At 34.4% G+C, this 27110-nt stretch overlaps 2 protein-coding genes across 2 annotated transcripts; both read left to right on the top strand.

The window, feature by feature from the left end:
- The first annotated feature begins 2542 nt into the window (after positions 1-2542).
- Positions 2543-4516, top strand: LOC121244761 (calcium-dependent protein kinase 32-like). Its single transcript, XM_041142966.1, has 7 exons — positions 2543-2696; positions 2800-2943; positions 3091-3243; positions 3377-3492; positions 3614-3883; positions 3965-3977; positions 4383-4516. Exons 1-7 carry the CDS (start codon positions 2546-2548, stop codon positions 4514-4516), a joined length of 981 nt encoding a protein of 326 aa, XP_040998900.1. The 5' UTR covers positions 2543-2545.
- An 11614-nt stretch (positions 4517-16130) lies between these two features.
- On the top strand, positions 16131-24587 carry LOC121243969 (PH, RCC1 and FYVE domains-containing protein 1-like). Its single transcript, XM_041142025.1, has 9 exons — positions 16131-16629; positions 18026-18112; positions 19198-19284; positions 19427-19513; positions 19612-19731; positions 20117-22210; positions 22336-22482; positions 22954-23501; positions 24164-24587. Exons 1-9 carry the CDS (start codon positions 16582-16584, stop codon positions 24321-24323), a joined length of 3378 nt encoding a protein of 1125 aa, XP_040997959.1. The 5' UTR covers positions 16131-16581; the 3' UTR covers positions 24324-24587.
- The last annotated feature ends 2523 nt before the right edge of the window (positions 24588-27110 follow it).

Below are 27110 nucleotides of genomic sequence, written 5' to 3'. Positions count from 1 at the left end.
CCTAATTGGAACACCACTTATTTTTCCTTGACGCTCAGCCTTCATAAGAGAATAACTTAACACCCAGCACAAAGAATAAAAAGATAAGGGGAAAGTAGATCCCCTTGTCTAAGCCCTCTTGTCGGAAAATTTTTTTGACTAGCAGTTCCATTCAATTGAACCGAATATGAAACTGATTAGAGGCAATGCATACACAGGTGACCCACTTTTTAGGAAATCTCATCTTCTTCATAACAACTTCAACGAAAGGTCATTCCATTCTATCATATGCCTTATTCATATTTAACTTTAATTCCATATAACCCTCTCTTCCTTTTATCTTAGTAGTCATTGAGTGAAGGATCTCATAAGCTACTAGAATATTATCATAAATGAGCCTACCAGAAACAAAAGCACTTTGGTACGGACTAATAACATGAGGCAGTACTGGTTTAAGCCTATTTGCAAGTACCTTGGAACAAGTTTTGTAAAAAATATTACACAAGCTAATTGGCCTATATTCAATCACCTTAAGAGGAGATTTCATCTTTGGGATTAGTCAAATATATGTATCATTAATAGCTTTCTAGGAACCATTCTGACTAAGAAGATCGATAACAGCCTTACTAATGATCTCCCACCACATGCCAATATGTCTAGTAGAAACAAGATGAGAAACCATCAGGACCAGGGGATTTTAAAGGGTCCATTTGAAATAATGCACCTCGAACTTCCTTAGTAGTAAATGATTTGTCAAGCATTTCAATGAACTTCATAGGAATCTGTTTAGTGAATCCTTCCAGTATATTTTCTATACTACATGGTTGTGAGGTAGCATAAAGGTCACTATAAGAAAATAGGCATTTTCCAAGCGATTTTATGATCGTCGCAAAAACAATTGCTGCATTTAACCCTTATTTGCGGTGATTTTGGTCTCGCCGCTGAAATCCAACGAAATGTATTCGAAAGATTGATCCTGAAATTACTATTCACTACGCAAATAAATTTTGATTGTAATAGTATTTTATTTGCAACGAATAGTAAAAATTGCCACAATAGATGCTTTTGCGGCGAATTAATGATTATTAATGGCGACATAAATCGCTAGAAATATCCTTTTACAAAATTTATGAAAAATTGTAGATGCCTATTTACGACGAATCTTTAGTCGCCAGAAATAAGCAGTTCCAACAATTTATAAAATCGTCGAAAATAAGCAATTTAGACTTTGCGGCAACTTATGGAGCATTTCCAACGAGTTAATATCGCCGCAAATAAAATTATTTCTAAAATTGTGTATTATTTTCGACGACTATTAAAATCGCCACATGCCACAAGAAAATAGGGTATTTCCAGATCGCAGCAAATACTACTTAGGGATTAGAATTTTACAAAATTTATGAAAAATGTACAAGATCTTTTCCAACGACTTTTAGTCACTGCAAATAAGTATTTCGAGCAATATTTTATTCGTTGATAATGACTTTGTCATATTTTTAGTGAGGTTTTATCTAACATTCCCACCACGCCACCGCCACCTCACCTCGACAACCACCCACTCCTTCTCTCCCAGCCAGCCACCGATCTCTTGCCTCCTAGAATCTGGCGTCACCCCTCTCTCTCTCTCGGATTTCTCTATGTCGCCAACGCTAGGGGAGCCGTTCGCCACACCCACACATCGACGTCATTGCCAGTTCTCCGTCAAAGCCCCCTTCTCCTCCACGCCTAGCCCGGCAAGCCGAGGCCCTCCCTCTCTCCCTTGCTCTGTTCGCAACCCACGACCATCAATGCGAGATAAGTTTTTGGGCAATGTTTAAGGCTTATATCATTCATCTAATCTTATCCGCATAAACTGGCTGCATGGACTCATAAAGATCTTGACCATTGTTAACATTTGTGAAGAACTCAAATTTGGGATTAAGGTTCAGTTGAGTATCCACATTCTACATGTATATTTATCTTGCCAGTCCGTGGTTAGGTATTATGATTCATTTAATGAATATTGCTCTGGTTTAGATTTTATGGTTGTGTGGTTTTGAATTGTTTTGGATTTCTTAAGGTATGTCAACAGAATTTTTTATATCATATTGCACTTGTGTAAGATCCTTTTTTGGATAACTATTAGTTGTGGTTAAATTATTTCTCTTTTGGACTTGTTATCAGATCATATTCTCCAATAAGTTAGGATTCAGTGTCATGGTATTGAAGAACATGAAACATTTTCAATTTAAATAATTTAATGTGCTGTATTGAAGAACATGAAACATTTTCAACTAAACTAGTTTAGTGACTGGGCTTATGGTCAATTTGCTCAGACTACATTATTCTTTCCTAGGATATCTTAATTGCATTCCATTAAACTCTTTATGTGCTCATAAAAAGAAATGATCATAAAAAATATATAGGCTCTTTCTGTAATAGCCACCAGATTTCACTACTATGTTGGTCTTACTAATGGACTTCTCTTTTATCCTAGTGTTATTTTCTAGACTCAGAAAGTTTTGAGTGGTAATTTTCATTTGTGTTTTTACCCCCCAACCCTTTTTGTTGGTAGAAGAGGTTTGAAATGTGCTTTTGCTTCATGGTGTTGCAGATGTGCCACAAGCATGGTGTGATGCATAGGGATCTCAAACCTGAGAACTTTCTGTTTGCTAACATGAAGGAAACAACACCTTTGAAGGCAATTGATTTTGGGCTTTTAGTATTCTTTAAACCTGGTAATTTTATTTTAATTGATGCCACATGTCATGATCTTGTTCTGAGTCTCATCAATTAATGGTGTCCTTCCATGTACATAAGCCGAAATGACTATTTCTTTAGGTGAGAGATTTACTGAGATAGTTGGAAGTCCTTACTACATGGCTCCAGAGGTGCTCAAATGGAATTATGGTCCAGAAGTAGATGTTTGGAGTGCCGGAGTAATCCTTTACATCCTACTCTCTGGTTTCCCACCATTTTGGGCAGGTTAGTCTTGTTATGAATGAAAAAATAACCCATGTTCGCTTTTGTGAAAATTTTACCCAAAGTGTAATTGAAAACTGTTTTGTATTAAACTATGTTTAACGTGGTATGAGATGTATGTATACATAAATTTGTTCTCTTTGCATGCAGAAACTGAACAAGGAGTAGCACAAGCAATTATACGGTCTGTTGTAGATTTTAGAAGGGATCCTTGGCCTATAGTTTTTGATAATGCAAAAGACCTTGTGAAGAAGATGCTTAATCCTGACCCACAGCGGCGGCTTACTGCTCAGGCAGTGCTAGGTAATGTTTAGTTCTAATCAATAGCTAATGTATGGAATTCCTGTTGCCAAGCAAATTGATTATGTATTTAAAAACTTGAAGTGTGGAATTGGAATATAACAAACTCTTGTATTTAATCCTTCATCAAATGCAGATCATCCTTGGTTACAGAATGCAAAGAGAGCTCCTAATGTTTCTTTGGGTGAAACTGTGAGGGCAAGGCTCAAGCAATTTTCATTAATGAATAAGCTCAAGAAAAGAGCTCTCAAGGTAAAATACTTATGTCCAAGAAAATTTTGCATGCCTTCCATTTTCTGTAAGTTAAAACTTTATATGCTAGTTGATGTCGATTGGTGTTAAGCTGAATATTAATTCATTTTTTTATTCACAGGTAATCGCCGAGCATTTGTTTGTAGAGGAAGTTATAGATGTAGATAAGGATGGTTATCTTGACCGTGGAGAATTTGTAGCTATCTCTGTTCACTTAAGAAAGATGGGCAATGATGATGGGCACCTTCTCAAAGCCTTTGAATTCTTTGATCAAAACCAAAGTGGATATATAGAAAATGAGGAGCTACGAGATGCCTTAGTTGATGAAATTGAGAGAAGCAGTGAAGAAGTCATTAATGCCATTATGCGTGATGTAGCTATCTTAGACAAGGTTTGTCAAATTTCTTAACAATTGCTGTTATTTTAGTCATTTATACTTGCTTATTTTGTCTTTTTGTTTTATGTGAAGTAGCACATCCGCTTCCGTATTTTTCAATCTCAAGCATACATATACTTGGATGGCAATAAGATGCGATTTTGGTTTGTAGGCTTTCACTGAATATTTATCTGTGGTAAAAACACTTTAGACAAAAAAAAAATGCCTATAAAACAGAATCAGATGATGTGTGAGATGTGAGGTGTGAGATGTGAGGTGTGAGCAATGTTAGACCTACACCAAAAATGTCTTTTAGGCATATTATGTTCGTAAATATCCATCTTTGCTGGTGGTAACATTGTCATACTTAAATAGCTAAACCAATGATGTGTTCTCCACGACGTTTTCTTTTTGAAAGGCCTGTGAGTCTATGCTCTTTCATGAGACTGGGTCCTATATGTTCTATTGTTTCATGCTTAAAATTCCCCCATATTCCTGTTGCATAAACTTGCAGGTCGACGGACGTACAAGTTACGAGGAATTTGCCACAATGATGAAAGCAGGAACAGATTGGAGGAAAGCATCACGGCAATATTCACGAGAGCGGTTCAACAATCTCAGTTTGAAATTGATGAGTATAGTTCATAAGGATTTCTGTGGATTTTTTTTTTATTATTATTTTATGAAATACCTTTTTTAGCAAATAAAAGTCGCTGGAAATATTTTCTTTACAAATTAACTTATTTCCGGCGTTCCAATATCGTTGGAAATGCTTCTTTGAGACATTTTATCGGATTTGCAGCAACTATAAATCGCCATAAAAAGTTTTCCCAGCAATTTAATTATACCGTTGGAATAAATCTCCTTATTCGTGGTGATTTATTAAATATTTGCGACAACTATAATTCGCCACAAAAAGTTCTCCCGGCGATTTAATAGGCAAACCAAATGAGTATTTGCAGCGTTTTATTTAGAATTTGAGGCAAAAAAATCGCCGCAAAAAAAGTGCTAATTTGTGGCGATTTTTGGAGTTCACGGGTTTAACTTATAAGTTAGTAAACAATTGCGACGAATATTCAGTACAGTAAAAATCGCTGAGAAAGATTATTTCTGGCGATTCTTGGCACGGGGAAAGACAACAATTCTTGTAGTGAACAGAATTGAAATGATTAAGAAATACCTTACTTATATCATCCCAAGTTATGGAAAGATTGCACTCTCATCCCCCACATATTCAATATAATTCACTTTCCTTCACCGACTTGCGCATTAATGAAAATATTTTGAGTTTCAATCCCCAAGTTGTAACCATTGTTGTTTAGCCTTTTGTTTCCATGCTAACTCCTCTCTCTCCAATAAATCTGCAATTTCTTGTTGAACTTTTCTAATGTCATCCACCACTCAAACATCACCAAGATCTTGATATTGAGATAGAAAATCTGTTTTTCCTTGGATTTATTTCCTCGTTACAGTACCAATATTAATTTTCCATCTTTTCAAAAGTTGTCGACATCTCCCCAAATTTAGTTGCACATAGTATGACCTGTAGTAAAATTATTTGAAGACCAAACACTCTCAACAATCCTATTGCAATAAGATGTTAAAGTCCAGCTTGCTTCAAATCTAAAGGGCTTAGGCTTGCTCACAACTCGAACCTTCTTTACCAAATGCACTAATGGACAATGATCAGAACTCCTAGTTGGTAGAACTACTATTTCCATGTCTGAATATTTGTCAATCCAAGTTTTATTAGCAACTCTATGCAATCTTTCTTTAGTAAAGTTGCAATCCTTCCTATTATTACACCATGTATATCTTGGACCTTTGTAGTCAAGATAGGTCAAATCACAAGTAGCTAGATACTATTGAAACATAGCCATTTGAGAGGGAGATGTTCAAGCTGCTCCAAATTTTTCACTTTGGCAAAGTATCTTATTAAAGTCACCAAAACATAACCATGGAAGTGGATGAAAGTATTTCAACAATTTCAATAATTCCCAACCATCAGCACGCCTACAGACATCAGGGTAACCATAAAACTCAGTAAGTTTCCATCCAAAACCATTACCAAGATCATATACTTGAGCATTGATATGATTCAAAGAGTAATTTTGTATTTCCAACACTATGGCCTCCTTCCATTATAATGCTAGACCTCCTCTACTACCATAACTATCCACTATAAAAGTATTATTAAGGCCAAACTTACTCTGCAAATTAACCATTGTATTCCTCTTAGACTTAGTTTCCATACTTAGTCTTCAAAGAAATAGAATGTTGGGATTATTTTTCATCGCCAATTGGTGAAGATCACGAACTGTGTAAGGGTTCTTGAGCCCTCGACAGTTCCAACTTAGGAGATTCATAATGCTCAGCAGGGCTGGCAGCAGCCTCCGCCAATTCATCAACAAGAAAATTTATCTTAGTTTCCCAACCTCAATACACACCCCAGATTCCTTCATCAAACCAATTCGAACTCCCTTTGCTTTTCTTTTCTGACAAGCAGAAAAAGGTTCCTTAGATGTTGAAGGAGTATTGTTTAATCGTGCTTTCCTCTTCCATGACCTCGTATGCTTTTTAGACTTACAATTAAGCTCCACCTTACCAGTTGTAGAAAGTGCATGTGTAGATTTAGCCAGACCATCTTGTAACCCTACTATTACGTGACCTTTCTTGATACCAGATGAAGAGCCAAACAATCTTAGGTTGGATAAAAACTGCTTATTTACATTAGCAACCATAGCAATTATTCCAAGATTATCTGGATTTGAAATTTAAATTCCCAGAGGTAACTGTCTCTAACCTTGTATAGATTGACAACCGTCACCAACTTTCCCACTACTCCCATCTAGAGACTCATAGGCCAACTGCTTCTTCCTCTCTGTCAATTCCTCCGCTGCCTTTATGCTTGACTATAAATATTACCAGCACTTTTCAAAGCAGATGTTTGTGAAGCCTAAAGCCAAACACCATATTTCTTGCAATGGTCTATAGAAGTGGAATTGGAACTCAGTACGCCAACACAACTAGAACTACCATGCTCGATGACACCACAGGAAAAACAAAATTTTGGAAGCCTTTCATGCTTGCAAGTGATCCAAGTATGCTTCTCACCAAATTTAACCATTAAACCCCTAACTAATGGTTTGGTCTAATCAATTAATACTTTGAGTACAATTAAATACTTTTCCCAACCACTTCCATTGGTATCCTCGTCAACCATTTCTAAAGAACCAAGATCTGACCCCACTTTTTCCCCTACACTTTGATTCATACCACCCAGAAGGAGATTGTGAAGTTGTGCCCAAGATGATTCCTTATCAAACAGCATCTCGTGGACAAGGTTATAACCATCAAAATCTTTAAGGATAACCAAATTTCAATCGAACATCCATGGACACCCCCTCTTAACTTTCAGTAAGTCCTACATAGTCTGAAATTCAAGAACAAACATATTGGAACCCACATCCGAAATACTGATACTCCCAGTCACCGTCCATATCTTTAGCATGATAGTGTTACAAAAAGCATCAATGTTGAATTGTTTTATTAAAAATAGACATGACAAAAGCATATGATTGTATTGATTGGGATTTCTTGATACAAAACCCTTTGGATTTTCTAATCAGATTTGCGTCCTGGTCAGACAATGCATATCAAATTCTTGGTTCTCAATTGTGATGAATGGAACGGCAAAAGGATTTTTTCTGAGTGGTTGTGGGTTGCGTCAAGGGGACCCTTTGTCGCCTTATTTATTTATTCTTATGGAGGAAATGCTATCTTGGTTGCTAAAGTACAATTTTCAAAGTGGCAACATTGGTTCTTTCTCTCATCCTCGAGATGCGCCTCTTATATCCCACTTATTGTATGATGATGATATTATTGTTTTTGCTAATGGTGGAAGATCATAGATAAAAAGGATCTCGGATATCTTCAATATTTATGAGGAGTGGTCTGGACAAAGAGTTAGTAAAGAAAAGTCTACCATTTTCTTTTCTAAAAACATGTCGCTTAGTAGAAGAAGAAGCTTGCTGCGGTTGACTTCTTTTTCAGAAGGTTGTTTTCCTGCAAAGTATTTGGGAGTTCCTTTGATATCTGGTCGCATGAAAATTACATATTTTGATGAATCATTGGATCGAATTAGATCTCGACTAGAAGGGTGGCAATCAAAAATGTTATCTAATGGTACAAGACTTTTGTTATTATGGCATGTATTGGCTAGTATCCTATTCATATACTTTCAGTTATGCGAGTTCCCAAGAAAGTTATTAGTTATCTCAATAAGACTTTTAGCTCTTCTTTTTTTTTTTTTTTTTTGGGATGTACGAATAGCAATTCAAAACGTAAATCGATAGCTTGGCATAAGCTTTGTAAACCAATAGAGGAAGGGGGTATTGGGTTGCGGCAGCTAGATGATGTGCAAGGAGCTTTATTTATAAAGTTTGGTTGGAAGCTTTTAACTCAGCATTCTCTTTGGTCTTCTTTTGTCAAAGCAAAATATTTAAAAGACTAGCATATTTCAGTGGTGGACTCGAAGAAAGGCTCAATTTTCTGGCGTGGTATTATGGAAGTGATTCCGAAAATTATAGATCAGTCTATTTGGAGTCTTAGAGAGGAAAATGTATCTTTCTAGAGAGATAAGTGGTTGAAGTCTGGTGTATTGGCTGAGGTGCTCCCTATTAATGGTTGTCCGAAATTGTTAGTGAAAGAATGCAGGATAGACAATGGCCGGGACATTCAGCTTCTAAGAAACCTAGTGGGGGACATTAATTTGGAGGAAATCATTTAAGGTCCTGGCAAGTATAAAAGTGATGCAAATACCCTGATATGGAAACCAAATGTAGATGGAGGTTTTAATTTGAAGTCAGCTTGGGAGTGTTGTCGTATAAAAGGACCTCGTATGGTTTGGAATGATTGGTTGTGGAATTCAACCTTACGCAAAAAGTACAATGTTACTTGCTAGAAAGCTTTGAATTATTGTCTTAGTGTGGATAGCCGAGTTCGAGAGTTGGGTAGCCCAATTGTCTCGAAGTGTGAATGTTGTGTAGATGGCAGTGTCGAAGATCAGGATCATGTGCTTTCACATGGACCTTTAGCAAATGAAGTATGGTATCGTGCCTCTATACACCTTGGAATTCCTTTTTATTCAAGTCGATTCGTTGAGAGAAAGAACGGAATTATAGATGAGAAAAGCCTTTAATACATGTCAAGCTGGTCAACTTATTGGGGTAATTTTAGTTATTTTAAGTTGGTCTCCCTAGGTATGGCGATGTAATGCACGTTTGAAAGGTATAAAAAAAAAATATGTTGAGTCCTTAATGTTGTCTATTAAAATGGCCAATGCTTGGGTGGATTTTTGAATTCGTGCTGGAAAAAATTATAAGTTGGGAGATGATCGTGTATTGCAAGCTTTAGATATTCCTTTTAAGCTGTTGAAAAGGAAACAAGCAACGTCCTTGATTAGCTGGAAAAAAAACTAGCTTCTGGCTAGGTTAAATTAAATATCGATGGTAGTTGCTTGGGAAATCCAGGTGTTTCAGAAGTTGGTGGAATTGTTCGGAGGTATGATGAAAGTTTATTGTTGGCTTTTGAGAAATATTTAGAACAATGGACGAATAACTCAGCTAAATTTTTTGCGCTTTATTATGGTTTAAAGCATTGCAAAGATTTGGGAATCCTTATGGTAGAAGTGGGAATAGATTCGCTTCTCATCATAAAATGGTTTGAGAATGGGAGATGTGGTATTTGATATTTGAAGGATTATTGGGATGATATTGTTGATATGATTGCCAGAATGAAGGTGACGTTTAAACATACTTTCCAAGAGGGTAACTCTAGGATAGATTTTCTTGCTCGGATGGCTGTTGGAAATTGTTCAAGATTGTGGCGACATTTTAATGAAGTACCCCACTTGCTCAAAGGAATTTTGAGAACAGATAGATCGGGTATACCTTATTTGAGATGTTGAGGAATTTTTTGTTCTAGAGTTCTGATGCATTGTGAATGCAGCAACGTTCATCGTCTTTTTATTTGTTTGGTGCTACGTTGTTATTTATTTCGGGTTCTGGTTGTTAGGGTCATTTGTTTGTTTTGTTTATTCTTTTGGTGTGTATTGTTTATTGAGATTGGTCTTTTTGGATACTTGGGTAGTCTTTCTAGTTTGAAAAATTCTAAACATAAGCCTCACACCCTGCACACTCATTTAAAAATATATCATTTTACTTTTTTACCCACATAATGAAAATGATTCTAAACATGTTTGTAAGTAAAATAGGATAAAAAAATAAAATGACATATTTTTAAGTAAGTGTGCAAGATGTGAAACTTATGGGTAGTACTGCTCTTCTAGTTTTATTAGTAACTCCAAGTGTATTTTTGTAATAATCAAAGTTTTCTAGTTCTCAATAAATTTCGGGAGGGATCCCTCTTGGACATAGGACCCTAACTCTTTTTTTTTTTTTTTTTTTAAATGTTGAATTGTTTATCAGCAACCACTTCACCAATCAGACAACACTACCCATACATGATAGTTTATTCGATATCACCTACTACAATCTCCATTCCGGTTTTTTCCTCCATTTTCAATACATAAATTACCACATAAAATGGCCAGATCATCCTCCATTTTCAATTTTTTTACAAGCACTCTACTGGTTTGTACCAAGGATATTACTTGCCCGAGGCAAACTTTCCTCCCACCTCAGACACCCACAAGAGACACCCAAGAGAGAGACTTCCTCTTGAAATTCAAATTTCGTTTCAAAAGACTATTTTTAGAGACGAAAAATTCGTCCTTAAAGAATTGTCTTTCAAAACTAAATTTTTTGTAGTGATGTGTTGACATCGCCAAAATTGGCTTTGAATAAATATACAAGAAATGGAAGAGTGGATGTAGTAAGAACAGGACCTCTTCGGTAGATCATCGAGGAGGAGACGAGAAAACAGAGAAAGTTAAATAGCGAAAAAGAAGAAGAAAAAAGGGGGAGAGAGAGAGAGAGAGAGAGAGAGATTCATGTATGAAATGGCCTGTCCCCATGTCGAGGGCAAGAGGCCGACCAATTCATGAAGGTTGCGTAATTGTGTTAAATCAGGAGGTCCCTCACCTTACAATTTTGGCTTCTTCTACGCAAAGTTAGCCTTTGGAAGCCTCCACCACCACCACCAACACTGCCTCTCTCTCTCTCTCTCTCTCTCTCTCTCTCTCTCTCATCATTTTGTGCTTAATTTCTCATCCCCATCAAGATTCCAACTGCACTTTTTCCTATGATCAGATTTAATATAGCACATATATATATAAAAACACATGATATCAATATATATATATATATATATATATGCATGGATGGATGGCGGCTTTCAAGGTTGTTATCAAGTTGTTAATGTCATAATTGCAGCGTTAAGACTTCCCACCCAACTATATATATCCAACTCCGAAAGTTCTCCACCTTGTACGTACCTTTCTGAGATTAAAAAACCAAACTGCCCTTCCCTTCAAACAGTACTACTCCTCTTATCTTAATGATCTACTTCTCCACTTTCTCAATACATTAATGCATACTTTGCATGTAATCCATATATATATATAGTGTAGGGCATACCCTGTACATGAGTACCCAACCCTAACACTAAAATTAACAAGTTTCCATCCATGGGACCATCTCCCACTTATAATCATTTATAATGTTACACATGAAATATATATATATATATATATATATATATATATCATGTGGACAATCATTATCATGTGAAATCATGAGGACCAATTATAGGAACATCCAGTCAGACTCTTAATTATTAATAGTTCTAAGATTTGGTGCCCGTTTCTCTTTTTCTTTTCTTTTCTTTTTTTTCATGATATGCCTTTAATTTTTAAGATCCATCAAGCAATATATGGTGGAAAATTCATCATTTTAATCATCTTTTCATCTCTCTCTCTTTTTACAAGAAATACTATATACAATCTTATGATGTGTAAGCTGTGTACTACTTTTGTAAAAAAATAGGATCCACATCAAAAAAATGATTTTTCATGTAAGTCATAGATTTATTTATTTTTTTCAAATGAAATGTACAAGACTTGTACACTGTAAGATTGTAAATATTATTTTTTTTAATATATCACCATATAATCAGGAGATAGATAAAAATTTAATAATTTTATGTTTAGTTAATCTAACATTAGAAATTAATTAAAAAGATAAATAAAATTATAATTTCATTCAGAATTTCTCCTTAATTACGCAACAAAGCACTTTTCAAGATTTTCATTTGATTGGCAAACATTAATTAATCTAGCTAAAATCATTTTCAAGTCTACGCTTGCTATATATTTAAATCGCTTTTGAGGGTGAATGTTCATGTATGCATGCAGGCATTGTTGAACATTGCAACGTGCACGCGATTGTGAATGAATGGGAAAAAACATAAACGCAGTACTTAATTCAACTGGGCTACAAAGTTTTTTGAGCATTGCTATACCCAGCGAGGATGTAGAGACGGTCCGATAAGGGTGAAGATTTTTTTTTTTTTTTTTTTTTTTTTTACTTTAAAATATTTTTAAAAAAAAAATCACAACATTATTAAAAAATATTTCCTTAATCGTTACAGTGAGAGTAGCATTAATGTACACATCAATTCAATAAAAAATAATAGATTGAGCTCAGCACGTTCAGCTGGGATGGTGAATAAACTCCTACATGCTTATAAACATGCTTGGTATATTACAAAAAGAAATATGTTTATCTTGACCGATATATTTACGATAAAAATAATTTTTTTACGACAAAAAATTTAGTCTCTTTATAAGAAAAATAGATTTTTGTGACCAGTTAATTCTAGCGAAATAATTATTTACAATTAATTTTAGTTGCGAATAATCTTTTAGTTACAATAAATTAATCACAAAAGTTCATTTTTCTTGTAGTATCCGAAATAAACATTTTGCTTGCAGTATTATATATAATTTGCTTACACATTTTACGCTTTCGTACTCTTTTTGTTGGGTAATTTTTTTTTTTTTTTTTGATAAAAGTTGGGTAATTGAAATAAGTGAAAGTTCACATCTCCATTTCATACTTTTGTATTATAATATTTGAAAGGTCAAGCCTTTTTAAAGTAATTTATTTCAACGCGCAATATAATTGACAAACTTGTAGAGATCATTTGCTTGAATTTTCTCGTCTAGAACAATCAAAAACATCATACGGCGGTCCAATTCAAAACGATGGAAAGGTAAAATTAAAGTCTATATTATAATGGTTGGTGACATAGTCAACATGATATTTCTCACTTTATTTTTTGCATTTTTTCATGAAGAGTTTAATTTCAAAAGAAAAGATAAATTTTATTTATAGAAAAATTCTACTTATCATCTTCACATCACACACCACATATAATTTTTTTATTTATTTTTCTCTTACCAAATGTGTGATATATAGATGATAAGTAGAAAAACGTACTTAATCAGTTTAGAAAAAATAAAATATTTTTTTTAAAAAAAATAAAAATAAATATCGTGTAACGTGTGTGGAGATGATGAGTAACAAATCTGATCAAAAATATATTCTCCCCGTCAACTTGTAAATATAATTTTTTTAATAAAAAAAATTGGCACTAATCATCAATAGCTAGTGATTTAATAGCACTATACGAATGAAATGATTAACAATTCTTAAAAACATAACAACCATAATACATAATATTTTTTAAAAGAAAATTTATTTATAAGCTTGCTTATCGATTCATTCAACACGTAGGATTGTGGACGAACGTAGATCTAATAATTATCCTAAACTTATTTTTAATTGAATTAGATACTATTAATTCCAAGGCAACTAGAGAATTCTATTCCAATGAAACTGGGATAAGAAAGGATGGGTCCTACGTCGTCGTATCAGAGATATCAGCAACTAAAGTCTAAAAACATGGTGGTTCACCTATAAAATTAGAAAGAATATAATATATTTATTTCGTACTTCAATGAGTTTACCCAGAAGATTTGAAGAAGATTTTAGGGTGGGTAATTTGGTCATTTAAAGGTGACTTCACGAAAGCAAAGAAAGATCAGAGTAATAATCACCTACTTTAATTAATCTTGATTATTAATCAATTACATATAAATCGTCTTTAAAAAATTAAAACGTCACTTTCCTTTGCCTCAATTTCCGAAAAAAGGGCATGAAACGACCCCATTTCAAAATCATGTATCCACGAGTTTTGTCCCTTTTGTTTTGTTTTGTCAATCCCTTTGTGTTCCCTTGTCTATCCATGTTTGATTTTTCATTCCCTGATTACATTTCCATTTGGTAAAGTAATATCATTTTTTTTTTCTTTGATCTCTTTTTTCAATTATTTTTCTTGTAACAAAAAGAAAAATAATAATAAATATTTTTAAATGTGTGAGTTTCTTGTGATAGAAAAAATTTCTCTGAAATTTTATTCGAGTTTGAGTGTTAAAGTGAGAGAGATAAATATATAAGACGGTATTTATTAATATCTGCATAAATGTTTTGACATAATATTAAATATGCAATAAATACAATATGACACGGTTCATGTATTTAAGGTATTCAATTTTGAATAGACTTAGGACACGTTTGGATATAGTAATAGTTTCATCTCATCTCATTATATTATTATAATTTTATCAAATTTTCACACAAAATATAATAAACAATTCAATTTTTTTAAATTTCAAAACAATAATAATATTAAAAAATAATATTCTAACAATAGTTTATTCAATTTTCAATTTTCATCTAAAACCATCTCATCTCATCTAAATAATCTTATTTAAAATTATTCTATTTATAGGACCCATTTCATTGAAAAAAAAAAACTATGTTGGTTTATTAGTGTAAGATATTAATTCAAACAATTATTACTTTGGGTCTTTCAAATTGTGTTGATCTTAATGAACTTTTAACTTCATTTCATTTTGCATTTCTTGCTTTAGAAGTTATCCTACCGATTTACTTGTTAGATGGATTTGCTGATGCGTTGCATCTAACAAATTTGATGGATTTTTTTTTTTTTTTTTTCATTTATCATATGACTATGACTTCAAATTTGATGTGACAAAACAAAAGAAACCAAAAAGACTTCTAATGATTATATGATTTTGTACCTTTTCTCCTTACTCTGTTTTGGTTATAGATTCTCTCGATTTTACTTTTTTATTTCTCAAAAACACACACAAAAAACAAAAATTAAATTAAAGAAAAAAACCAGCTACTCCAATGGTTACCAACTTTGGCTTGTTTTTCTATCCCAATTGCCAAACAACAATTAAATTCAGTAAAGTTAGTGATTAACAATAATCGAAAAGATCCATACTACATGGTCATCATGCATCGAAGATGGGTTACAAATCGCTCATGACTTGCTATACAAAAATATTTTAATTTGGAAAAGTGTGTACATTTTAAGTATATTAGTTGTGAATCTTATATCAACTTAGTTCATATGAACTTGAAATAGATAAATAAATACATATATATATATATACATGCCTATCTCTCCTTAATTCTAAATTTTATGAATGAACTTGTTATATATATAATATATATATACACACACATAGAATCATCGTATTCACAAGTCAGTGTGAACATATATCATCATATTATTGATGTGACACAATCTGATTTATAAGATTTAAATTTATAAATTTTTCTTAAAAATCAAATTATACCACTATGAAATGTGTCTTGCGCATCAAGTTTTGAATATAAATTTTCTTTATGTCAAGTAATATATTGATGGGAATTCGAATTATATATCATTGTATATATTTTTATAGTAATACATATGCATCAATAAATAAGGAATTTGTAGGTATTATTAATTATAGAATTCTAGTTTTAAAAGTTTTCTCCCATCCTTCTAACAAAAAGAAAAACAAAAAAAAATTTTCTGCAAGATTTCGTAAATGCCACGGATTTTTAGAATTTTCATTCTATTTCATAATGCTTTCTAATTTTAAACACTCATTTTCAATTCAGATGAAATAAAATGAGATATTTTATTAAAGTTTAAATAAAATATTTTTATAATATAATTTTTATTTTATAATTTAAAAAAAATTATAATAATAATATCAGATGAAATAATCTAATATTGTACAATCAAACCAATTCTTAATATTATATTAGTTTCTTATTTTTTATTTTTTGGATTTCGTAGGGCTAATTCATTTCTTTTCAATCACTTCTCACGCTTTTTCATTTTTTTTCTTCTCCTCTTGTTTTTTTTTTTTTTCTCTATCTTTGACTTTTTGAAGTTTTGAACTTTTACATACTCCGATTCTCTCTCTCTCTCTCCCCGATATTTCTCGCTCCCCTGTCTCCTCCGTCCGGTTCTCCTACGCCGCATCATTCGTTTCCCGCCGGAATTCTGAGGCCCGCTTATAGCCTTCGGAACAACTTATAGCCGCTGGGAAACCGCTTATTTCTAGCTCTGAACCGGTTGGCTTTCGCCAGTCCAAGGGAGTCCACGAGGTGGAATCAGCGCTTGCTTGACTTGGAAATGTCGATGAAGGCGGCCCTATAGGGCTTTCGTTCCTGAGGAGAGTCTCGGATCTGTGGTGAGGCTAATTTGAGCAGCGGGAGTGGATGGTACTGTGCGGACGAGGCAGGTGTAGTCTATGATGACCGGAGCTCCGGCTAGCGATCTGACAGGGTGGTGGCATTTTGGTAAATCTCGCACATGGAATGGCCGATCTTGTTAGCTACGGGAATGCAGACCGTGACATCGAGAAGGTCTCTCTCTCTCTCTCTCTCTCTTATTGCGAAGCTTGAAATGATTCATTGTTTTTTGGAAGACTTGGTCTTTTTTCTTGAAATTTCATTGCTTTGCGTCAATTTTTCTTATTTGGGAGGGCTGGGTGCAGAGAGAACGAATACCTCATCAGATGGAGTTTAGGGGAGGTTGGATGTTCTACTGGATCCCAGTAATGAAAATTTCAAAGGAATTAAGACGTAGTAAGTGAAAATTTGGTCTTACAATGGGAAAGAAGGGACATTTGTGTGCTCAATGCTGAAAAGCTTCTCTGAAACAGTTCCCGCTAATTATCATTGAAGATGAACTTCGGTTTAAGGGGATGTGCACTTATGATATTATAATCTGATCATATGGTGTCCGGATGTTTTTTTTAGTAAGTATGTGGTGTCCGGGTGTTAAATGTTGTTGCATGTAACTACAGACCAATTGGTTCTTTGGATGAGTTTGGAGCTTGAATCATTTAATTTAATGGCATGATTTGTACTTTTAGATAGCTTATGAAGGTTTTTCACATAAGTGGAATGTGGACATCGAGAGCAATTCTCCTACGGTGGCTTCATAAAGGAAAGGCAGAAACTAGAGAAATTGTACCTAAGAAGTTACATGCATCCGGTTGGTTCTGAACCCAAGATCTCGCCCTTCATTCCCTACTTTATGGGGGAAGAAGTGCCATTCGAGCGGAGTTTACTGGCTGTTAGTGAAACGTTTTGGAAAGTAAAATTACTGAAGACTGAGCCAAACATCATTTTAGCATTTCTTCCCGTTTCGGGAAATATGGAACATACGGTTGTAGTTCTGTTCAAGCATTACCCTTTTCTATCATGGCCTGTCTTTACAATTGTTGTCTCTCAAGAACCTTCATATCAATAGGTCTAGCAACCCCTTCATTCCAAATACTGTTGCCGTAACAGAGACAGTGAGGTTGCATTGTTAAGTTGCACCACACTTTGGGAGGATTAAAGTTGTGTTTTTGTCTATCTTGTATGATTAATCAAGATGTTTAGATGCTCTTACTCTTCCTCTTGATGCAAACAAGAAGCAATTATCCACTTGTCAATCCAAAATAAATATAGGGGATCCCTTAATCCATAATAGAAGGAAAAAAAAAAATAAAGTTGAATGCTTCTGAAACTCCCAGTTACTAATTTTGGAATACCCATATATGCTTCTTAAGAAAGTTCATAAATTTTCACTTATCCAAAAAACAGGAAAGTTTATAAATTTTGATATATTTTTTTCTAAGGATTTCTATAGAATTTGTGGTTAATAATATTAATCAAATGATGCTTTATCTAGATATCTCCAGGTCCTACCTTCTTAGTTTACAAAGCTTGTGTGCCAATAATTTCTTTTTTGTTGTTTTACCTCATGCAGACATTAATTGCATTGAAGAAGGGTGCTCAACTGCTTAAATATGGTCGTAAGGGAAAGCCTAAGTTTTGTCCGTTTAGATTGTCAAATGTAAGTTTATTTCTCTTTCCTTCTCTCAAAGATTATGGTGGTTAGAAATTTGTTTCAAATTTGAAAGTGCTTCGATGTTGGTATAAAAACTAACAAATTTGCTCTTCGTTTTCTTCATTTTCTTTAAAAAGTATAATGATGTCATAACATCAAGTAAGTTGACATAATTAGTCATCCAAAAAAGCTCAAGTGGATAATCCTAAGGAAATAAAATAATGTATGCACATGCTATGGCACTATGCCACTCAAATTCAGTCAATAACAGAGGTAGTACAATTTTGACCAGCATGTGTGCTGTAATCTTCATGGATATTTCTGTAAATTTTTTATCCTAAAATCTTTGTACCATTGTCTATGAAACAGTGCGGACTGCGCATCAGTTTTCATGTTCGTAATTGAAAGTAAAATTAGAGACAGTTCACGGGATCTCATCATAGTTTTCTCCCACGTATGTATCGATAAAAAAAAATAAAAAAAAAAGTTTTCTCCTACTTATGTTGAGTGCTTTAATAGTAAGGGCTAAAATAGTAAGCACCAAAGTAGTCTTAGCTTAAAATATTTTTAATGTTTTATTTTACTATCTATATTGCCTTTGAAAGGGCTAAATAATGGAATAAAAAGAACTTTTGGATCTCTGGAAATAAACTATTTGATTATAAGTATATGCCATTTCGGATCAAGTGATCCAGATCTTGGTTCATTAGGGTAGTGGTGAATTATGGTTTCTAACTCTGTTTCGAAGATAATGGCTAGACCATACTATTAGAAATTTGTTGACAATGCTCTCAATTGCAAATTATGGAAAGTGGTAGAACTCTTGGATCTATATGTGAATTCACCTTTAAGTTTACAAGTGGGTTGGATGATATTAGTCATGCCCATGTCTAAGCGACAATTAATATGCTAGTATTTGTGGTTCAGTCGCTGGAAATATACGTTACTTTGTTTCCACACAATGGTATCTACTGTATGAATTTTAACAAATTGCTTCTTTGTTAGCTTTTCTGATATTCTGGTCTGTGATCTTATTGGTGCTTGGTTGGGTTTCTTTATTTTGTACTGACTATTGTATTTATAAATGGCAGGATGAATCATCTTTAATTTGGATTTCTAGTGAAGAAAGAAGTTTGAAGCTAGCTTCTGTCTCAAGAATTATTCCTGGACAAAGAACAGTGAGACCACTCGTTCTATTGTCACCACTCTAATGATTAGTTTTGACATTTAACATCTCTTACACAATTAGTTAAAAGTTTTTAGTTCTTAATATCTCCTAAATAAACCCCATCTAATTCATTTGATTTAATTCACTTCCAGGCTGTTTTTCAACGGTATCTGCGTCCTGAAAAGGATTATTTATCTTTTTCTCTTATATATAACAACGGAAAGCGGTCCCTTGATCTGGTTGGTGATGAAATTTCAAGTCTCTATAATTATGTTTTAAAGTGCAAAATCATTCTCTTTTCTCAAATAAGCATTGTAATATGTTGTTGCTTTTTCAGATTTGCAAGGACAAAGTTGAGGCAGAGGCTTGGATTACAGGCCTCAAAGTAGTAATATCCTCTGGTCAAGGTGGGCGCTCTAAAATTGATGGGCGGGTTGATAGAGGCCTTTACCTTGATGTAAATATTCCTACTTAAAAGCTCCTTGTTTTCAAGTTCATTATTTGTTCTGTTCTTTCTTTTGCAGTATGGTGTCATAAACATAAATATGTCATTGCATTGGGGAAATGTTAATGAAGAAAATAATCTGTCGCTAAGTGAGAATGCTGTTCTTTCCATTGTTAGTTGTTTAGAGTCTCTTAAGGATCATGATGTTGAAATTTTCTATATATTTTGGAATGTTATTCAAAGTCGAGTTCGTTTTACTACATATATATTGTAATTGACTTGCATGTGGTACCTATAATGTGTTTTGTTATACAATAAAGTGAAGCAAAATGTGTTGTGAATTATATACATGTTCTTAGTGAACTGCATATCATGTCTGGTGCTGAATTGCTTTCAGGACAGTGGAGACTTGACATCAAATAGTGCAAGTGACAGTCCACTTAGTGCTCCTCGAGATATTACCTCATCTGAGATTTCTGTCTCCTTGAACTCAAATAACTCCCCAAAGAGCTTTTGGCCTGACAATTCTGTACGTTCTGAAAGGTCATATGCATCAGACGAGACAAATATGCAAGTAAAAGGATCTGGTTCAGATGCTTTTCGTGTTAGTGTTTCCAGTGCACCCAGCACTTCCAGTCATGGCTCTGCACCGGATGATTGTGATGCGTTAGGTGATGTATATATCTGGGGTGAGGTTATTTGTGATAATGAGAAGGTTGGGTCTGACAGAAATGCTAATTATTTGACCCCAAAAGCAGATGTGCTTCTTCCTAGGCCATTAGAATCCAATGTAGTATTGGATGTACGCTATATAGCCTGTGGAGTCAAGCATGCCGCCCTTGTCACAAGGCAAGGTGAGGTCTTTACATGGGGAGAGGAGTCTGGAGGACGGCTTGGCCATGGTGTTGGAAAGGATGTTAGTCAACCTTGTCTGGTTGAATCTTTGGCTGCTAGTAGTGTTGATTTTGTGGCCTGTGGGGAGTTCCATACTTGTGCTGTTACAATGGCTGGGGAAGTCTATACATGGGGAGATGGTACACATAATGCTGGGCTTCTTGGACATGGCACGGACACCAGTCATTGGATACCGAAGAGAATCTCTGGTCCACTTGAGGGACTTCAAGTTGCTTCAGTTAGTTGTGGTCCATGGCATACTGCATTGGTAACATCAACAGGGCAGCTCTTTACATTCGGTGATGGAACATTTGGTGTCTTGGGCCATGGAGATAGAGAAAGTGTTTCTTACCCAAGAGAAGTAGAATCTCTTTCTGGTTTGAGGACAATTGGTGTTGCATGTGGGGTGTGGCATACAGCTGCGGTGGTGGAAGTTATTGTGACACAGTCTAGTGCAAGTGTGTCATCTGGTAAATTGTTTACTTGGGGTGATGGAGATAAAAATCGACTTGGTCATGGAGACAAGGAAGCTCAGCTTAAACCTACGTGTGTGCCAGCACTTATTGATTATAATTTCCTCAAAATTGCTTGTGGGCACAGTTTAACCATTGGACTGACCACAGCAGGAAATGTTTTTACTATGGGGAGTACTGTTTATGGTCAACTTGGGAATCCCGATGCTGATGGAAAGCTACCTTGCTTGGTTGAGGGCAAGCTTCTTGGTGAATATGTTGATGATATCACCTGTGGTGCATATCACGTGTCAGTATTGACTTCCAGGAATGAAGTTTATACATGGGGAAAGGGTGCTAATGGGAGGTTGGGTCATGGAGATGTGGAAGATCGGAAAACGCCAACTCTGGTTGAAGCTTTGAAGGACAGACATGTAAAATATATTGCTTGTGGTTCAAATTACACAGCTGCTATTTGTCTTCATAAATGGGTTTCTGGTGCAGAGCAGTCACAGTGCTCTGCTTGTAGACAGGCTTTTGGATTTACCAGAAGGAGGCACAACTGCTATAATTGTGGACTTGTGCACTGCCATTCATGTAGTTCTAGAAAAGCATTAAGAGCAGCAATGGCTCCTAATCCTGGCAAGCCATATCGTGTTTGTGATTCTTGTTATGCAAAACTGAACAAAGTGTCAGAAGTTAGTGGTAATAATCAGAAGAATGCTTTACCTCGCTTGTCAGGTGACAGCAAGGATAGGTTAGACAAAGCTGATATAAGATTGTCCAAGTCCATACCTTCTAACATGGATTTGATAAAGCAATTAGATAGCAAAGCAGCCAAGCAAGGAAAGAAGGCCGATGCATTCTCCCTGGTTTGCTCTTCTCAAGCACCTTCTTTGCTGCAGTTGAGGGATGTTGTTTTGGCTAGTGCTGTTGATCTGCGACGAACTGCTCCAAAGCCAATTCTCACACATTCTGGAGTGAGTTCTAGGTCTGTGTCTCCTTTCTCGAGGAGACCCAGCCCCCCACGTTCTGCCACACCTGTTCCTACAACATCAGGACTTTCCTTCTCCAAAAGTGTAACTGATGGTTTGAAGAAAACAAATGAGTTATTGAATCAAGAATTGGTCAAGTTACGCACACAGGTAGATAGTTTCAAGTTTTACATGTTTCTATTCATAATTTTGTTAACGCTTGAGAGAGGGCTTGTGGTTTAATGTATATAATTTAATTTTGAATTGCGTATATTGATGATCATGAATCTGGCTAGGTGGGGAGCCTGAGGCAGAAATGTGACGTTCAAGAATTAGAGCTTCAGAAATCAGTGAAAAGGGCTCAAGAGGCTATGGCACTCGCTGCAGAGGAATCTGCTAAATCTCAAGCTGCAAAAGAAGTTATAAAGTCTCTTACAGCTCAGGTTATTTTCTGGTTTCTATACTTGTTATTTTGGAACTTAATTCCATGGAAATCCTTTTCTTGTACTCAGTTAACGCTTTCTTTTTGGCAGAACATTATGTGCATTAGGGATGTCTTCCTGTAATATCATGATGTATGACAAACTGAATTTCCTTGAGAGAAAGCAGAGTACTTGATGAACTTATCTACTATACATGACATTGAAACTGCATCTGGATGTAATAGTAGGAAATGTTTTTGTGCTAGCCTTGCTTTGAGCAAAGTTTCGAGCAGCACTTTGTTTGAACCTGTGAGATTTGAGATATGTTATGAGGTTTCTGCTCAAACCTAAATTATATTGCATAGTTTACGCTGCTGATTAGCTGTCCTTTTCTTCTCCATGCCAACTCTACTTACTGTGTTTTTTTGAATTATTAAATGCAACTGCTACTTGTAGTTATTTTCTGATAACCAGCCTTTCACTGTGTTCCAGCTTAAAAGTATGGCTGAGAGGCTGCCACCTGGGGTTTATGATGAAATGAGGCCGCCTTACCCATCGAATGGTCTAGGGCCAAATGGCATTCGCTATCCAGACACACATGTAGAGCGTCATTCAAGATCTGATTCAAGCAGCAGCTCTTATTTGGCTTCTACCCCAGGAATCGATTCTATTTTAATAAATGGAACTCAGAGCCCAACTCCTTCACCTAGGGATCTGGCTGGAAACAATGAAATTAGCGCATACCAAGAAAATCAAGAGCTTGTGACCTCCAACGGAACCAGTGAAAATCCAAATACGAGGCTGCCAAATGGCGGTGGAGGGTTTCAGAAAAGTAGCGCAAGTTCATCAGAGTCAGTTAATGACAAGGAATCCAGAGCTTTCCTAGAAGGTGAAAATGGTGCGAGATCTAGAAGTTCTATGATGGCTGGTAGCGGCAATCAAGTTGAAGCAGAATGGATAGAACAGTATGAGCCTGGTGTATATATAACTCTCGTGGCCCTGCGAGACGGCAGTAGAGATCTCAAGCGTGTTCGTTTCAGGTACTTGAGCTAAATTATATGGATCAGTGTGGTAAGATGTTCAAAAATTACATGACTCCCAACAGACTTGGTGTTATTAGTAACAAGTCATGTAGATGTTATTCACTCGGGTCTTGGTCTTGGGGTATCACTCCAGGTCTAAGGTTCAACACCTCAAGGGTGCAAACAATCATTTTGGGCCACACCTCCTGGTGAAAAGTCAGCGATTTAACTAGTTCGGTATAGGGAAACTTTCGAGGGTGCGGTGCACAGGACCAGGGTTTACTTTGTAAGGATGGGTCCGAAGGGCCCTGCCTTGGAGAGGTTCCCCGACCAAAAAAAAAAAAAAAAAAAAAGGGTGTTATTCACTCAGGTGGTTGAGAATGGTTTTTCATGATAAATTTGTTGCTGTTAGACCTCCTAAAGATGGTGGGTATAATGGTTGGACCTGGTAGTTTGGATCTGGTCCTGCCGCCATTTATTTCCCACACGCTCTACCTTACCTTATGTTCATATCTATAGTGTAAAACATGAATATAACTTCTTGATTACCTATCAAAGGAAAATCGATAGTTTAAATCATGAATAAAGCTTCTTGATTATTTATAAAATAAATCTATAGTTCAAAACTTTCAATGCAGTAAGTGTATCCTTGCAATCTGATATGGTAAATGCATCTGCAGCCGAAGAAAATTTGGTGAGCACCAAGCTGAGACTTGGTGGTCGGAGAATCGTGAAAAGGTGTATGAGAGGTACAATGTTCGTGGGTCGGACAAGTCGTCAGTTTCTGGCCTGGCTGCACGCAGATCAGAGGGAGCTGTCTCACCAGCTTCCCAACCTTAGCAAAAAGGGAGGGAGTGAAACACCATCAACTCATTTTACATCGGTAATTATGGTGATTTTGAAACAAAAAAACCTTTTTTCTCTCCTTTTTTTTTTTTTTTCCTTTTGTATTTTATTTTCCATTCTTCTCCCCTTCCTTTTTTTTTTTTCCTTTTTAGAATTATTTTGTTTTGTCCATTACATTCACATATATGTTGTAATGTAGTGTATATAGAATCATCAATTCCGAGTTGATCTCGGCAAAAGGAAGTTTTTGTTCTCTGATCTGCTCAGCTGTTCTATTTTGGTGGTTATATTTGTAGGCTTCTCTTTTCAGCCCTTTTCATTTCCATACCTCGCATAGGCTGCTATTATATTGTATACTTACTGGCAAAAGATTTTTTTCAGAAACCCCTTGCCTTCATTTCAATGGCTTTTAGCTTCTGTTATCTTGATGGCTGTCAAAAACAACACTTGCTTATTATCAGAAAAGAAATCATTTCCTACAGAACGTGTTATAACTGGATAACACTCCAGGAAATTCTTTGACTAATTTCAAGTAGGTAGTATTTATTCGTCTCTGTAGAGGGAGAAATGACGGTCTTTTCTTGTAAGTACTCGGAAAGATGTACCGTTAAAAATGGTGTTGAGTCAGTCAGATGCATGGTTGAAGTTGCCTTTTCATTGACTAGGCTCTGCGGCTGCTTTGACGAAATTTTACGGTGAGTCAGGTTGTATTGGTCGTTGGGCGTTTTCTGCATTTTTGGGCATAATCTTTGTTCTTTTTCTTTTGCTGCTAATAGCTTTCAATTCTACCGTTTCTGTAGCTGAAAAGTTTACTTGAGGTTTGGTGGCTAAGTAGTTATGTAAGTTGAGTTTTCCACAAATAAGATGAAGATAAAATTCATGCAATTTTCTAAAAAAGGAATAAATCATGCCCCTTACATCAATCAATTTCCTATTGATTTATACTATTAACAAATAGGTGGGTAATCTTACCACTTGTGGGAACTGTTATAGATATTAAAAAAATACTGAAATAGAAATAGTTTTTTATTCTAACTAATATGAGAAATGATATTTTCAATTCTAGAGCGTGTAAGTTCTACTCCTTTGGAAAAAAAAAATCGGATAAATATAAAATGTTATGATATGTCAGGCGTGTCAATAAGTTAAGCTTGCAAATAAATTTTTATATTTCCTATATCATCATCTTTATCGAGATTGGATCGAGCTATTGTTCAACTCATCTTGAATTGTCGACTGGTTTGGTTATACAAAATTAAATTATCTCATTTTATTTTATATAATCATTATAACTTTCTCAAATTCTTATATAAAATATAATAAAAAGTTTAATTTTTTCAAATCTCAAAATAAAAATGATATTAAAAAATTATATTATTTAACTTTCAATAAAATATATCATTTTATCTAAACTTTGAAACCATAATAAGACACTTAATATTTCATCTCATCTAAAATATTAAGACTGCGTTTGAATGTTGAATTGAGTTGAGTTGAGATGATAAAATTATAATATTATTTTTTAATATTATTATTATTTTAGAATTTGAAAAAGTTAAATTATTTATTATATTTTGTATTGAAATTTAAAAAAATTATAATGATGAGTTGAGATGAGTCTATATACCAAAGAACACTTTTTCTCATTCATAATATGGTGACGGTCAAAGAAAGAGTATAGATATCTACTTATACTTGTAATAAAAATAAAAAATAAAAAATAAATGTAAGATCGAACAAAAAGAGACAAAAATAAATTAGCAGCATGAAGGGGCATTTGGTAAGGTTCCTTGTACCCATAGAAAACCTTCTTTGGCTATATATGGTCTCAGTCAACAAAATCCGGCGAGAAATTTCTTTAAATGGGGGCTATAGCTTATAACGGAAAGTGAAATCTTGAAAGTACCTTTTAAAAAAGGTAAGAGAGACATTTTTTAAATTGAATTATTCATATTAATATGCTGTTAACTATTTTTCTTTTATTATCAAAATACCATGTTCTTTGTGAATCTAATATCATTAATCATACTCGATAATTTAATAAATTTAATAGATAAGTATTGATATATACAATTTTAGAATGTTTAAATGTCGAAAGAAATCTACCTTTACTGTAGTCAATCTATACACTTTTTTCAAATAAAATACGTAAAATTTATATATTCTAAAATTATACACATTATTATTCTTAGTAGTTTGATTCGATAAAATTTATTATAATTTAATTGGGAGGAAATCTTTGTTCACTATTTCATATATTCAAGACTCTCAAATGGCTGCTTGTCTTAGATCCTATTTGGATATATGAGATATTATTTCATCTCATTATATCATTATAATTTTTTTAAATTTTTATATAAAATATAATAAATAATTTAATTTTTTTAAATTTTAAAATAATAATAATATTAAAAATAAATTTTAATAATATTTTATTTAACGTATCCAAAACAATCCAACCACTGTCAAACGAGCCCAAACGTCCGCTAATTATCCTCCAAAAGTCATAGCACGCAATACGAAAATCTTTAACCATCCTTTGAAATTTGAATGCTTGTATGATTCAATATTTTGACTAATCCTTTTAAGCTTAATGATTAAGAAATTACCATCAAGATATAATTTTTTTTTAGCTTGTATCCCTTATTGTCAAAGTAGGAAATGATTTTATCTTATTTTATAATTACAAATTTTTTAAATTCTTAAATAAAATATAATAAATAATTTAATTTTTTTAAATATTAAAATAATAATATTATTAAAAAATAATATTCAAATAAC

Source organism: Juglans microcarpa x Juglans regia, chromosome 8S (genome assembly GCF_004785595.1).
Source record: "Juglans microcarpa x Juglans regia isolate MS1-56 chromosome 8S, Jm3101_v1.0, whole genome shotgun sequence".
NCBI classification, from domain to species: Eukaryota; Viridiplantae; Streptophyta; class Magnoliopsida; order Fagales; family Juglandaceae; genus Juglans; species Juglans microcarpa x Juglans regia.
The sequence above is the reverse complement of the archived record's forward strand: the minus strand, read 5'-3'. Positions and strand labels throughout refer to the sequence as shown.

Excerpts from the sequence above, each read along its gene's own strand:
- LOC121244761 (XM_041142966.1), top strand. The coding sequence starts at position 2,546 with ATGTGCTTTTGCTTCATGGTGTTGCAGATGTGCCACAAGCATGGTGTG. Across the intron at positions 2,944-3,090 it reads TTTCCCACCATTTTGGGCAG|AAACTGAACAAGGAGTAGCA; the intron begins GTTAGTCTTGTT and ends CTTTGCATGCAG. Across the intron at positions 3,493-3,613 it reads TCAAGAAAAGAGCTCTCAAG|GTAATCGCCGAGCATTTGTT; the intron begins GTAAAATACTTA and ends TTTTATTCACAG.
- LOC121243969 (XM_041142025.1), top strand. The coding sequence starts at position 16,582 with ATGGCCGATCTTGTTAGCTACGGGAATGCAGACCGTGACATCGAGAAG. Across the intron at positions 18,113-19,197 it reads GTCCGTTTAGATTGTCAAAT|GATGAATCATCTTTAATTTG; the intron begins GTAAGTTTATTT and ends TATAAATGGCAG. Across the intron at positions 23,502-24,163 it reads CTCAAGCGTGTTCGTTTCAG|CCGAAGAAAATTTGGTGAGC; the intron begins GTACTTGAGCTA and ends ATGCATCTGCAG.